Source organism: Condylostylus longicornis, unplaced genomic scaffold, assembly GCF_029603195.1.
Source record: "Condylostylus longicornis isolate FDR11 unplaced genomic scaffold, ASM2960319v2 ptg000014l, whole genome shotgun sequence".
Classification (NCBI taxonomy): domain Eukaryota; kingdom Metazoa; phylum Arthropoda; class Insecta; order Diptera; family Dolichopodidae; genus Condylostylus; species Condylostylus longicornis.
Window position 1 is genome coordinate 818,102 of NW_026577983.1, and position 14,170 is coordinate 832,271.

The 14,170-nt window shown below is 22.7% G+C and overlaps 1 protein-coding gene across 5 annotated transcripts in view; it reads right to left on the minus strand.

The window, feature by feature from the left end:
- LOC129605802 (probable myosin light chain kinase DDB_G0284661) overlaps window positions 1-11,511 on the minus strand; it is a 70,905-nt gene extending 59,394 nt beyond the window's left edge. The window contains exons 1-2 of one of the 5 annotated variants that reach the window (XM_055515755.1): window positions 10,884-11,511; window positions 2,575-3,062 (exon numbers count right to left, since the gene is read on the minus strand). In XM_055515755.1, coding sequence (XP_055371730.1) covers window positions 2,575-2,620 — 46 coding nt within the window. In that variant the 5' untranslated portion in view covers window positions 2,621-3,062; window positions 10,884-11,511. Of the gene's footprint in view, window positions 1-2,574; window positions 3,063-4,237; window positions 4,886-10,883 lie in introns of those variants that run through there. The other 4 variants (XM_055515754.1, XM_055515753.1, XM_055515756.1 and 1 more) reach the window with 4 other exon arrangements.
- Window positions 11,512-14,170: the final 2,659 nt, after the last annotated feature.

The window sequence follows — 14,170 nt, forward strand, 5'->3', positions numbered from 1 at the left end:
ACTTTTCTAAATGCTGTTAATGAAAATCTGAAAATTTTACCTGAAAAATTCATGAAATTTATATGAAATTCAGTTTAAATCACTGTGAACCCTAAATATTTATTTTTGTAGTATGTCAGTAATAGAACAGTTAATTTGTCACTTAAATTCAATGATGCATTTAATTAAAATTTTTATTTAATTAAATATAAGATTTAATTTTTTAATATTTTATAAGATTTTATAATTAAAACTATGACTGAAACTCTATAGGAGTATAAGTTTGTTTTTTATTAAATACTCAAAATATATCACAATATAAAAGTAGAGCGAATTTTTTTATGATAAAAATATAAAAGAAAAAAAATATTTATAAATCTTACAAAATTTCTATTTAAAGTTACTATTAATCATTTTGTTTTAATATGGTTGTGTTATACATATTTAATATTTGATACCCAACGTTGTACATATACATACATACATACAAAATTTGAATTGCTTTAATATGAAACATAACCTAAAAAATTGTAAGTTATTAAAATTAACTTTGTATATAAATTTTAGCACGTATTTATGTACACATTCATCGCATCATAAACAAACATACACGGTTACATTAAGTTCAATTAAAATTAACTTTTATCACACATTCATTTTGCGTGCTCCAAGTAATTTTTAATTCATAGCTTTAAGTAACTTCGTATAAGTACCAAGCCTTAATATGTGAAATTAGAAGTGCGTAAATAAGCATATACTACATATAAGATAAATGTATGCATATCATTCGTATAATGTAGTCATTTCTAAAAATTCTACTAAAGTAGTATAAGAAAATTTTATATGCCACTATCCACAGGTGGGGTATGAGTATATCTGTAAAGTTGTCACATTTTTTTCATTTTTACAATTTTTTTAATTAAATATTGTAAATATTAATTAAATAAATGAATTTACGAAATGAAAATTTATAAACTACATATTTTAGTATTAAAATTTAAAGGCGCAAATTTTATAGATGAGAAAACTTGTGTGAGCATATCACAACGGTTTTTTTTTTTTTCAAATTATAATTTACTAGAAAAAATTTTAAGCACCATGTGGCATGAAATACTTAATGTATTAATTTTATATTTTCTTCTACTATTTATGTATGGCAAACGTACTTTTTTATATGTATGTAAAATTTAACGCATGCTTTTAACATATTTACTAATGTGTATATAATATTATAAAAATTATTAATGTACAAATTTACATAGTAAACAACGTAAACGTCGATTATATCACAAAAATGAAAATGTATAATTGTTACACATAGTACAGTTATTGTACATAAATAAAATTTATACATAAGCATATCTTTGGGTGTAATATTTCATATTATACTAGCAATTAAAAGCAAAATCCGTATCAACACATGTATACACAGAAAAATTACTTATAATATACAAATTTGCCGGTATGGAACACAAAACTATAAATATTGAGGAATATGTATAACATTCAAACGTATGTAACTTATTAGCTTGTTAAATGATTGACTAGCTCGTAAACTTAAGAAAATATGGAAGTATGAATTAAATTTTTACTGGAGTACAAAATTTTTCAGGGTGCAAAATGAAAATTGAAATACTTGAGTACTAAAATTTAAATTTATTCTACGATTAGACTTTCAGCTATCGCCAAATTTGCATTTAGTCTCAAATTCAGTAATATTTTACGATTTCCACATTTAGCCCATGAAATTTTGAGTAAAATAAATTCATGTTAAAAAATTGTATTAAGTAATATTTTGGTTCTTGACATAAACTGTAATAATCAAGTGATAATCTAATGTTCTTAATTGAATATTAAACAATACACAATATTTAAATTTGACCAGTTTCCAATTACAAATTCAAAAATACTTAATATTGATTTGTGAATAAATTCGAAAATTTTTCAATAAAGTTTTTTATGAAACCAGAGTTCGATATATTAGTTGCTTGCCTTCAAACAAGTTATTCAAACAAGTAATTAAGCAGTTGAAATTTTCCTAAGTATATTATTTATTTGAAATTTAAGTGATATTTTCGATATTCAGATAAAAATATGTAAAAATCTTTATGCAACTCAATGATTTAATCTTGTGAATTGAAGAAAATTTGAAATTTTGGCACCCAACTATTTTTCTACTGCAAGCGATTTTATTTAATTTTATTATATACTGTATTTTGATATGATCGTAATTGACACATACTTGACATTAACAGAAGAGTGCTATTTTTTTATTTTTTGACTACTTTTTCTCAATACTTGGAGCACACAATATTAAATTTTCTTAAGAAGCAATTCCTGAGGGTTATTAAATTTCATATACACAAAATCTTTTCAGTTAATAATAAATAAATATCTAGTGCAATATTTCAAAAATAAAAACAAAAAAAAATCACATGTTATATACCTATATACTGTAACTTGTAAGTTTATAGATTTTAAATATAAATTATGTTTGAATATTAACTTGTTTAATTGTATTGTGAACAAAATTATATATGTAAATAATACCAAATAGGTATATACATATATTTGAATTTTATATTTTTTTCTTACCTGAATTTGCGTCAGCTGTATTCTCTTCTGTTATTCTTTCTACCATTTTGTTATTACTTTGTTTGTTTTTCTTTCTATTTTGTTCGTATTGATGTTTTTTTTTTTATGTTGTATGTATTATTGATTTTGATAACGATGCTGATGATAATGAATAACAAAATTTATAACAGATTTAAAAAAATTTAAAAAGTACGAACAAAAAAGAGAATTTCTTTCGAGAACTATATAGCTGTATATGTATAGATGTGTGCGTAAATGAGAAAACAATAAAACAAAGTTAAAAATCCTAAATGTTCATAAAATATGGCTTTGTTTTTGTAGACTATACTTTGTTGCAGGCTTTTGTTTTTCTTTTCTTTCTTTCTTATTTTCTTTTTATTTTGTTGCTGAACGGCTTAGTTTTCCTTTCTTTCTTTCTTATTCAAATTATTAAATATTATTGTTCTTGTTTTTATTGTGTTTTATTCTTATTTCAGATATTAATGTTGCTGTTATTCATTTTATGTTGAATTTTGATGTGTTGTGCAATAGTTGTATGTAATTAAAAAAAAAAACAATAAAAACACATAAAAAATTAGTAAAATTAAAAAACAAAGGATTTTATCAGATTTTATATTTTAAAATTAAATATTAGTCAAGTTGTTCCAAAATTTATTTAATCTCAAAAAATCCCCAAAATTTATTTAATGAAAATTTCATACACAATTATTATACAAAATACTTATTATTTATGTAAATATATGAATGTTACAATAATTTCTAATTTAATATTTGTATATAACTATATATATGTATATATATATATACACGAATGTAAGCATATTAATTGAATGCAAATGTAAAATTTTTGTCAACAGAGAATTTTAAAAATTGAATACAAAATATAAAGGTATATACATTAATATACATATAAGCAGATCTGTATGTATAATGTGTAAAAACGAAAACAAAAATAGAAGAAAGAAAAAACCGAAAAAGTTGCCCAAATAGTTGGTTTTTATTTTTGTATTAGTAAATAAATATGGCATGATTTTTCATATGACTTTGTTTTTGTTTTCAAACCACACATAACAAACACATATAGGTACTTGCTTTATATATACCTTTGTAATATTTATTTTATATATTTATATACATTTGTAAATATATACATTTGTAAATGGTATATATTTTTTTAAATTAATAAATTCTCATACGTTTGTATGCATTATGTATGTACATATATATATTTAGTAGTTTTACAATTTTTTTTATTGTAAATTTAATTTTTTATATGAAAATTTTTGCGTTTCAAGAATTTATATTAATTAAAATTGAAAATTTTAACAAACACTTTCCGAAAATGAAAGTTCTTTCAGATGAACTATGAAGGGATGTATGTACATATGCATGTATATAAGCACCTATTTGTATGTTTCTATGTTAAATATTCAAATTACTCTCAAATTTATAGTTTCACAAAATTTAATGACACATTGAGTTAAGTATTCAATTTAAATTGTCATAAAAATTTCCAAAAAAAATTTAGAAATTTTCACAATTATTATTAAATTGTTCCCTTATTATTTAGTGTTTTAGGAAATTTTATTTTTCACCTTTACCCTTAACCTAAATTAACTACATAATGTAATGTATGCATATTTATGTATAAATATGTAGGTACCTTGCTATTTAGTTGCCTTACTTGTTACTTTCCTTTCTATCCCTTATATATTTTTAATACAGTTGTTTCATAAAAATTTGTTCTTGTTGAATAAAATTGGCTTTGTTGTAACTTTTTTAATTTTTTTTATAACAACTAGATTTTTCTTTTTTTCTTACAATGAGATTTTTTTTTGTGTTATATTTAAAATGAAAATTTCAATTATAAAATTCTTTTAGTATAAAAAAATACTTTTTTTTCTATTTATTTTTATAATTTCATTGAACATTGAAAATTTCTTATAAAAAAGTTTGAAATTATTATTATTGATAACGTGTAAAAGATTTTCTTATATAAAAAATTTCAGAAAAAATAAATATTCTTTAATAGACAGCAAATATTTTTCCAATAATTCTACACATTATTTTAACAAAAGTTTGAGAAAAAAAAAGTAGATTGATCACTTAATTTTTTCTTTTTAAAAATAAAAAACTTTTTTAAGAATTAATTATTAAATTGGAAACAAAAAAAAAATAAAACAGAAAATTATAAAATTAATTTTTTTCTCCTCGAGTTGAAATTTTTTTTATTAAAAAAAAAAAAAATTTTTTTTTCTTGATTAACTTAGCTACCGCTCCATTATTTGCCGTACGAACCACTCGATGTTGAAATTCCGACTGAAATTTCAAAATTTCAATTTTTATTGATTTCTAAAAAAAAAATCTTCTGAAATTCTTATTCTTTAATTTTCTTTCCTCTTTCCATTTTTCAAGTACATAAGCACAAACACATAAACATTTCACCTAAAGATGTGATTTTCATGGATGTATATAACATGGTATATATCATATACATACATATTTCATTAGTTTTTTTTATGTTTATTGCTTTAATAATATTATACATTATTTACAATAAACTTTTATATTAATTTTAGTATAATATTTTTTTTATTTTACACACAATAAACGGTATAAATGTATATAGGATTGTCAATATGAATCTTATATAGTATATACTTCAATCTATCTAAATACATATGTTTGCATGAGTAGTTCAGAAAATACAGAGAATGAGAAATAAAAAATAAGCATAGAAAATAAACAAAACAAAGTTAAGTAAACTGCCATTTTATATACGGCGAAAAATAATATAAATACAGTAATACCTTGATATACGTGAATATGTTTACGTCATTTACAAAAATTACGATACATACATACTTTTACCATGATTACTTTAATTTTGAAAGGAATGTAATAAAATTTTAGAAAAAAAAATAACTGTATAAAGGTTTGGGCACGTATATATAGTCAACGTGCACCGAAGGGTTACTACATTAAATAATTTTTTTTTATAAATTAATATACATATGTACGTTCCATATTTATATAAACGTTTATCTTCATATACATTGGCTACATAAAAAAGAAATATAAAATTTTAGAAACTTTGAAAAATATTAACTTGTATACGAGCTGAATGAAAAAATATTTGAATGAAAAAAAATTATAAAAATATTTTAGGTAAAGCAGATTAATAATTATGCTGAAAATTCTCAGACAGAACCTTCGTAAATTAAAACTTTGTGCAATACTGCAACAAAAACGGGTTGTGTTTACAGCATACATAATTATATTTAATAATATGTTCAATAATTTAGAGTAGACACAAAATTTAAAAGAAATTTTCAACTCCTAAAATTTATGATTGAATTTAGTAATATAATACCTGAAATCAGCTTATGTACCTAACTACATACTTACATAAAAGTGACCAACTATGAATAGTTATCAAAAGCAACATAGTTTTGTGAATAGTTATCAAAAGCAACATAGTAAAGTGTATTATATTTGTATGTGTGTATATGAATAAAACTGAAATAAAATGAATTGCTGAAGTTCAGTTTATTCAGCTATAAATTGATAAATTTAATTTTCAATGAAACCGGTACGAACGTAAGTAAACCTAAATTTAGTTCAATATAAATGTGTATATTATGTACAATATTATTTACCTACTTATATTAAAACAATTTTAAGCAATGTTACAATAAACAAGTGTGTGTGTGCCTTAACACACATTCACTCGAATCGACTAAATTTTGTTTATTCAAAAATATAAATTATTATAGAATTACACATAGATGTGTTTTGTAATATGCATATGTGTGAAGGAATATGATATGTAAATAATCGTGGTGTTTGTGTGTTACGGCGAATTCAAAATTGAATCTTCAAAACAAAACAAATTAAAAACAAACCCAGTAAACCAAAAGCACAACAAATGATATTTTGCGTTTCAAGAAAAATATTTAAAAATAGGGAAAACAGTGATTCTCAAATTTTTAGCGTTATTAAAATTTAGTGGTAATTATAAGATTACAGTCATTAGTATTTGCGAAACGTACATATTCCGTATAAAATTAAAAATGAAACTGAAATAAAAATTAATTAGTATTTTTTTTTCAGCTTCGAATATTAAAAATTGATTTTAATTACAAAATTGAAATATTCATTATGATAATTTGGTATTGTTGTCCGCAAGCGTATTACCACCGGTAATTGTTGCTGTGACGTACGTTGTAGTAACGTGCCTATTGTTGTTGTATTGTTTGAATACTCAAACTGTAGTTTAAATTAACTGTTTGTACCAGAATCTCCAAAATTCACTTTAGTTTGTAATTGCTTCGTTGGCTAGTTTATAATGAACATACATTAGATATATATTCATATATATATATATATATATATATGTACATATATATGCACATTATACATATTTGCAAACAAAATTAATTTTAAGTGTGCTCTTAAATTGAAGAACAAAATTAATTTTAAGCATTTTTTTTTTCATTTCGCAAACAATTTTTGTATTTAAATCGTAGATATAGAAGCAAAAATGAATGTATGTATATACGAATGTACATACATAATATATAAATATAGTACATATTATGTAAGTATATACATATGTATGTATTTTTGAAATTGTAATATAAAATTAATATGCATAATGTGTTCTTGCATTATTATAAAAATGTATGTATGTACGTACATTTGTATAAATATAAGTATGTATGTACATATCGTAAACAAGGATTTATATACGATTATGCACATACATACATACATATTTATATTTCTTTAGATTCTTATATCTAAGTATTTTATGTATAGTTGACTAAAGTATTTGAAATTTTTTGTTAACTGCGTAAAAAATCGTATAGAATCAAGAAAAAAAAATATCTGCAGAGTTTTTTTATTCTTTTTATCTTCTTTTTTTGTTCAATACAAAATACTAACATAGGAGATGAAAACAATTTTTAGTTTGATTAAAATATTCAACTAATCAAATGCAACACAAAAAAAAAATTTCATTTGATAAAAATTGATGAATAATTAACGCCCCTACATATGTATCTAAAAGGAGAAATGGTCTAAAATAATTATAATATCATGTCAGTTATTTTATTATGTATAAATATATCTATAAATGTATGTATGAATGTATTTTATTGGAAAGATCCCTATTTGAACACGTAAGACGCATTAGAGATGAAATAAGTGTCGTTAATTACTGAGTAGTGTCTTCAAAAATTTCATTGTGTGCAAGTATAGATAATGTACCTTAATTTTACTGTACCTTCGAAACAATAGAAGTTTCCGTAAGAACAATACATACAAGGGTTGTTCTTAATGTTCATAACGAAATGTTGCGAATTAATTTTCTTGTGAAAGATTTTTACCTTATCAACAGTATAGGGAAACCTATTGTTATGAGTAGAGCTGCACCCTTTGTTTTTATAAAGTTATCAAAAATATATTGCATATGTGTGTATTACGATATTGTTTTGCTGCATTGCGTTTATGAAAACCTCTAATAAAGAAGTTATTAAATAGTAAATACTCATCTTATATCCACTTACTAAAATTTTTGGTTTAATAATTCAAATCATCTCACCCCCCTTTCAACTACATTTTTGCAGTGTAAGTAATATATGCTCATATTTACATTATATGTACATATGTATGTAGTCTCTTTGTTATTAATTTTTTTTTAGTTTTAATAATATTAACACAAAACGCATAAAATTTGCGTTATCTAAGGTGCTGAACAACCACAACAATAATTTATAAAGAACATAATTTAAAAGAAAAAAATTGCTGCGTAGTTATGCCGGCCGGTTTGATTCCACCCCAGGTTTAGTTTTTTTTTTCCTGCTTTATTTTGCATTTGTATGTACGTTTATACTGATATTTTTTTATGTTGTTTTTCACCAGTTTTATGCTAACGAACTAGTTAGGCGGTTTATATTTTCTTACGATGTTTAAAGATAATGAAGTAGAGATACATAACATACATATAAACATGCATAATAATTTTAATTTTTTTAGTACATACATTATGTTCCTATACTCGTTTATAAGTATAATGAATTTATGTGGAGAAAGGAATTAAAGTTGAATGTATATCGTAGTATGTATTTTCGGATATTTAAAAATAATAATTTAAGAAGTATAAGTACACATGTACTTTTATATACTAATGTAAAATGTGTATGGAAATATGTGTATACGTTTGTACATAAAAATAAAAAAATCAAATGAAAAATTAATTAAAAATTAAGTGTTTTTTTTTTTCCTTGCAGAATTCGGTATGCTGCTTAGTATGCATTTATCAATGTGTTGGGGCTTTTAAATTTAAGATGCATAAATCTACTAGTCATATAGTAGCGTAATGAGTTGCAAAATTATATATTATATATGTATGTATGTATGTTTCTTTTTAATTTTTGTCTTAATTGAATAGCATATTGTGAGATAAAAAGGCATGCTCTTAAACTTAATAGTTGCTCTTATTCATTCTCAATATAAAAAAAGTGTTGTTGTTTCAAAACATGCTTCTGATTATTGAAAGTAAAACATTTAACACTTTATATGCATACGAACAACTTCTTTATTTTAGTTAAGATATAATTTTTGTGTTTATACAATTGGCTTTAATTAGCAATTCAAAATTTGACAAATACAATTTAACATATTTTGCTCCAAATTATAATAGAAATATAAATAATATTATATGCAATATAACATTTATATACAAACAATGTATGTAGCAAACGAATGCTTTAAAATGTTGCAGTCACGTTGAAGACCATGTATACGTATAAAATTTAAGAAAAAAAAACCTGAATCAAGTGAATTAATTAATATTCAATAAAATATAAAATAATTCACAATACTTATGTTAATATAGAAACTTCAATTGTATGAAATTAAGACAAATAAAGTTTTAGCGTTTGAAGATGATCTAAGCATGAGCTGAGACATTAAATTTTGAGTATACTTAAAGTATATTAAACTGAAGTGTATTAATTTTAAATGTTAGAATATCAAAAATAATTATAATTAGATATTACAAACATGTTGCGTGTTTGCATAGTGACAATTGCAATAATAAAGGACTTTTCTTAAATTTATAATAATTAATTTTAATTGAATTGCTAATAATTGTAAAAAATTTTTTAATATTCTAGTCGCAACTTTATTTGTTTTTACTTCATTTATGCGGAAGAACTATTAAAACACTTGATTTTAAAATTTAAAGTAAAACTGCAAATTTGAATACGATTTAAATGTTTTGCCACTAAGTATTAAGATTTTCGAATTGGGTCCAAATCTTTGCTAATTTTTTCTCAATATTCGTTTGGAATATCAATATACACCAATTTACACTACATATCAATATTGTTTTCTAAGGCGGTCAGGTCAGTTGATCGATGACTAGATAGCAAACAAGATATTTGAGATACCCTCAATAAAAAGAATCTAGAAGCGTCAAAGAAAGCTTTTAACAAAAAACATATTTATTAATTTAGTAATAAATTTTTTCAATTAATAATTTAAAATAAATTTTTTTTTAACTTATGCATTTTATCAAATTATAAATGTCAATAGGAATTTTTTAAATTATAGAAAAATTTATTTAAATTACTAACATTCTAACATTAATTATTCAATAATATTCAAAGATTTATTATTTACATACATACATACATACATTTGCATGTATGTATGTCGTTCATAAGATATAGAATATTAAAAATATTTATGATTCATTTGCATTTGGAAAATTTTTATTTTATTTTTTAATATTAAAATTGATGTAATATAAATTTATTTATTTTATTCTTTACATGTATTGAAATTAATTAATTTTACTTTTTTTGAATTGCATCATTTTTTTTTTTCTTTTGTTGTTATTTCTGATTTCTTAAGGGTCAAGGTCTAGTTCACAATATTATTAACATATGTATGTGTGTGAGTAAAATTATATACGCTTTAAATTTTTTTTTTTATAGAAAAATTACGTATTTTGTATACACTATTCTTATATTGGAAAATAAAAATTTTAATTCATTACAAATTTTCGAGGAGATCTTTAAAAAATCAATAAGTAGTACTATAAATTCAGTTAAGAAAAACTATTAAGTAGAATTTTGTGAACAGATTTTAATGGAGGACGCCACAAATAAATAAAATATTTCATAATAGTATTTTAACACACATAAATTGTTACTACTATAGGTACGTACTCTAGGTAAGTACGTACATAAAGATATTGTTAATACAAATTGATTTATGAAATATAAAAAAATACTCACCTCCATTTGATTGTAAATTTAATTTCATTTCTCTTATTTGATATTTTACTTATTATATTTTCAATTGCCTTTTTAAAATTTTACGAGTTCAAATATTAATAAAATTTAAAAAAAAATTATTTTTTTTAAATTCCGATTAAATTGAAAAAGGATTTTTATTTGACGCACATTTATTTCGCTTTATTTAATTTAAATGTTGTAATTGTAAAATTTTAATTGTAAAACTTTAATAAAGGGAAAATAAAAACAAAATAGAATAAGAAATTTTACTTTTTCTTTTTACTTTCGATTTTAATTATTGATTTTCTCCCAACAATACGTCTATAATTCGTCGCCCATTTGTATGCAACATTGACACAAAAATTGAATTTGAAATTAAAGTGGAAATTTTTTACTTTTCCTTACTAAGATAAAATTTTCAAAATAATTATTTGCATTTTTTGCATCGAATAACTTTTACAACAATTTTTTATTTTACTATAATAATTATTATTATTGCTTTTACGGAAGAGTTTTATATAGAAAATATATAACAATAAAAAATAAAAATGATAAATATTAATTTTAAATATAATAAAAAATTGAGTATTTATTCGCGACAATTCCACTTTATCCATCTGTGCATACACCCTACATTTCGCAGACTAAAATTCTAAAAATTAATCAGCCTGCCAGTAGCGTACATAAAATAAAAATCCTCCAAAAAACGAAAAAGAAATAATATACATAAATATATAGAGATATATACTTATTATCTATATTGTATACATATGAAAAAAAATTCTACTTAAATTGGTAAAATATAGAAAATTTATTTTTATAGCAAGAACAACAAAACAAACTACAAAACATCTAAAAACAACGCAAAAGAATATATATGGAAAAAATATACGAACAAAAATATTAAATGAAAAAATATAATAATTTATGAACATATACATACATATAACATGTGTCTAAATATATTACATAATATACATATACATAAATATTAAATATACTTTGGTACATACTTTCCTTTCATTGTCGTATCACTCTCTAGAAAGAACCAAGTATTTTTTGCTTAACATTCTATCCTCTTTATATAGAATAATTTCTATATTATATACTTTTTACATATCTATTTACATCATTCTTTATATGTAAAATTTATTATATCATACACTCCATAATACCAAAACCACTCGGCACGTTACAATATTATTAAATCGCGTGATGTACATAGAGGCATTGTTACAATTATACAATGTACATATTGTATAATTGCTATAGCTACTATTCTATATACAGTGTTACGTTATGTACACTTGTACGTATGCTATTATTAGAAAAAAGTTACACTACTCAGAAATAACTATTAATAAAAAAAATGTATGTATGTATGACAATATGTATGAGAAAAATAAAAGAATATAGGCAAAAAATAATAACAATTTATTTATTTTTTTTTTTTATTTTACGACTACATTTACATTTTGACTCACTAGAGTAAATTGTTAGGTTCATCAAATTTTCATTTTCAATGTCATTTCTGTAATTCGAAATAGTACCAAACAAGAATTTATGACCAGTTATATTTAAAGATAAACTGTGAGAATTTATACCAATTATAAGACAATAGTTTTTTGGAGTATCCGTGTCCTAAAATCGGACTTCAGAATTGTATTAGTACAGTATTAATTACAATTAGATTTATAAAGGCTAGGGTGGGATCTTTGAAGTCATTGAATTTTATAATTCGAAGGCTTAATTTTTTTTTTCGTTCACTAATGGATTTTAATTTCAATAGAATTTTTAACGATTTATGGTCTTTTTCCCTTCAAGCCTTCAAAATTCTCTTAAAATGAGAAATTTCCCGCGATTTGGCAACACTGGTCAGAAGTCAAATATAACCGAAATATTTCAAACATCGATAATAACCGAATATTTCAAATATGTATGTACTTTCTCATGGAAATGATTCAAAGGGAACTTCAAATTAAATTACCATTTACTTGCATTATTGGACATGTCGCCTTATTGTATGATTGGACATGTTGTAACTTGTGTGATTGGACAAGTGTTCTACTTGTTTGATTGGACATATGATAACTTCGATAGCTTTCATCTTGTATAGTTTTAGGTTTCCATAATCAAAATTTCAACTGAAAAAGAAAAATTTAATAAAAAAAATTTCTAATTTTGATCTCAATTTCATTGTTTGATTTTATTCATTAACTTGCTGAAAATTTTTGTCTGATCTGTCAAGTTTGATTATTTTTTTATTTTGATTTTTTTTTATTATAAGAACAGTTTTAATTTCTTTCTAATTTTTGTATTATTCGCTTCTTTTTAATTCCTTGCTTTGCTTAACTCCAAATCCTACATCCAAGCTTGAATGCCGATGGAATGTGCATACAAACAGAATTCAAATTTATTTTGGGTTTATTGGAAAAATTATTTTAGGATAACACTGTAATTTTGGCTTTAAGGATTCTATCTGTACGTTTCATTATTTTATTTATTTTCGTATGATATTAAAAAAAGAATTGAAATAAAATGAAGATTTTACAACTATAAGGACTTTATATGAATATGTATGTATGCATAAGTGTATACATACATACTACCATTATAAAATACATATTTACGTTATACATAAGTGTATAAACGTTTATATAAATTATGTCTATACAAAACATAATGTTAGGATGTATGTATCTTATACAGCACATTTTTATCCCTGGCAGAAATTTCATTCATATAAAAAAACCTTTTTCCTTTTTTCTGTTTTTTTTTTCAAACCGAATTCGATTTTTCAGTTATTTTCCTCTTTTTGTAACAAAAAACTACGTCGTATTTTCAATAGTAAACAAGAGGAAAACATAAACAAATACAAAAACAAAAACTGTATCAAAACAAAAGGTAAAAAAAAAAACGAAAAAAAAAATTAAAATATGTTTGACTGTGTGCGCAAGGACATTTATTGGAGAGTTTCCAGAAGTAATTTTTCTACATTGTAATTGTCACGTAACACGAAATGAAATTTTCATCAGAAATTTGGAACAACAACTCACAACAGCAATGTGAACGTCTGGAATGCTAAAGAACAAAATTGTGTTCTATTTTTAATTTTTTGTGGGTATTTTGTGTTGCATATACGGTTTTATTTCTACAAATTTCAAGAATCTTATTGGAGAGGGAGAATTAAGTAGGTTAGCAATTATTAAACTGCATTTAATTCTTGAACTCAAAACAGAAAACGGTTTATAAAATTAGGTTGTATGTATTTGTTGGTATGAATATGT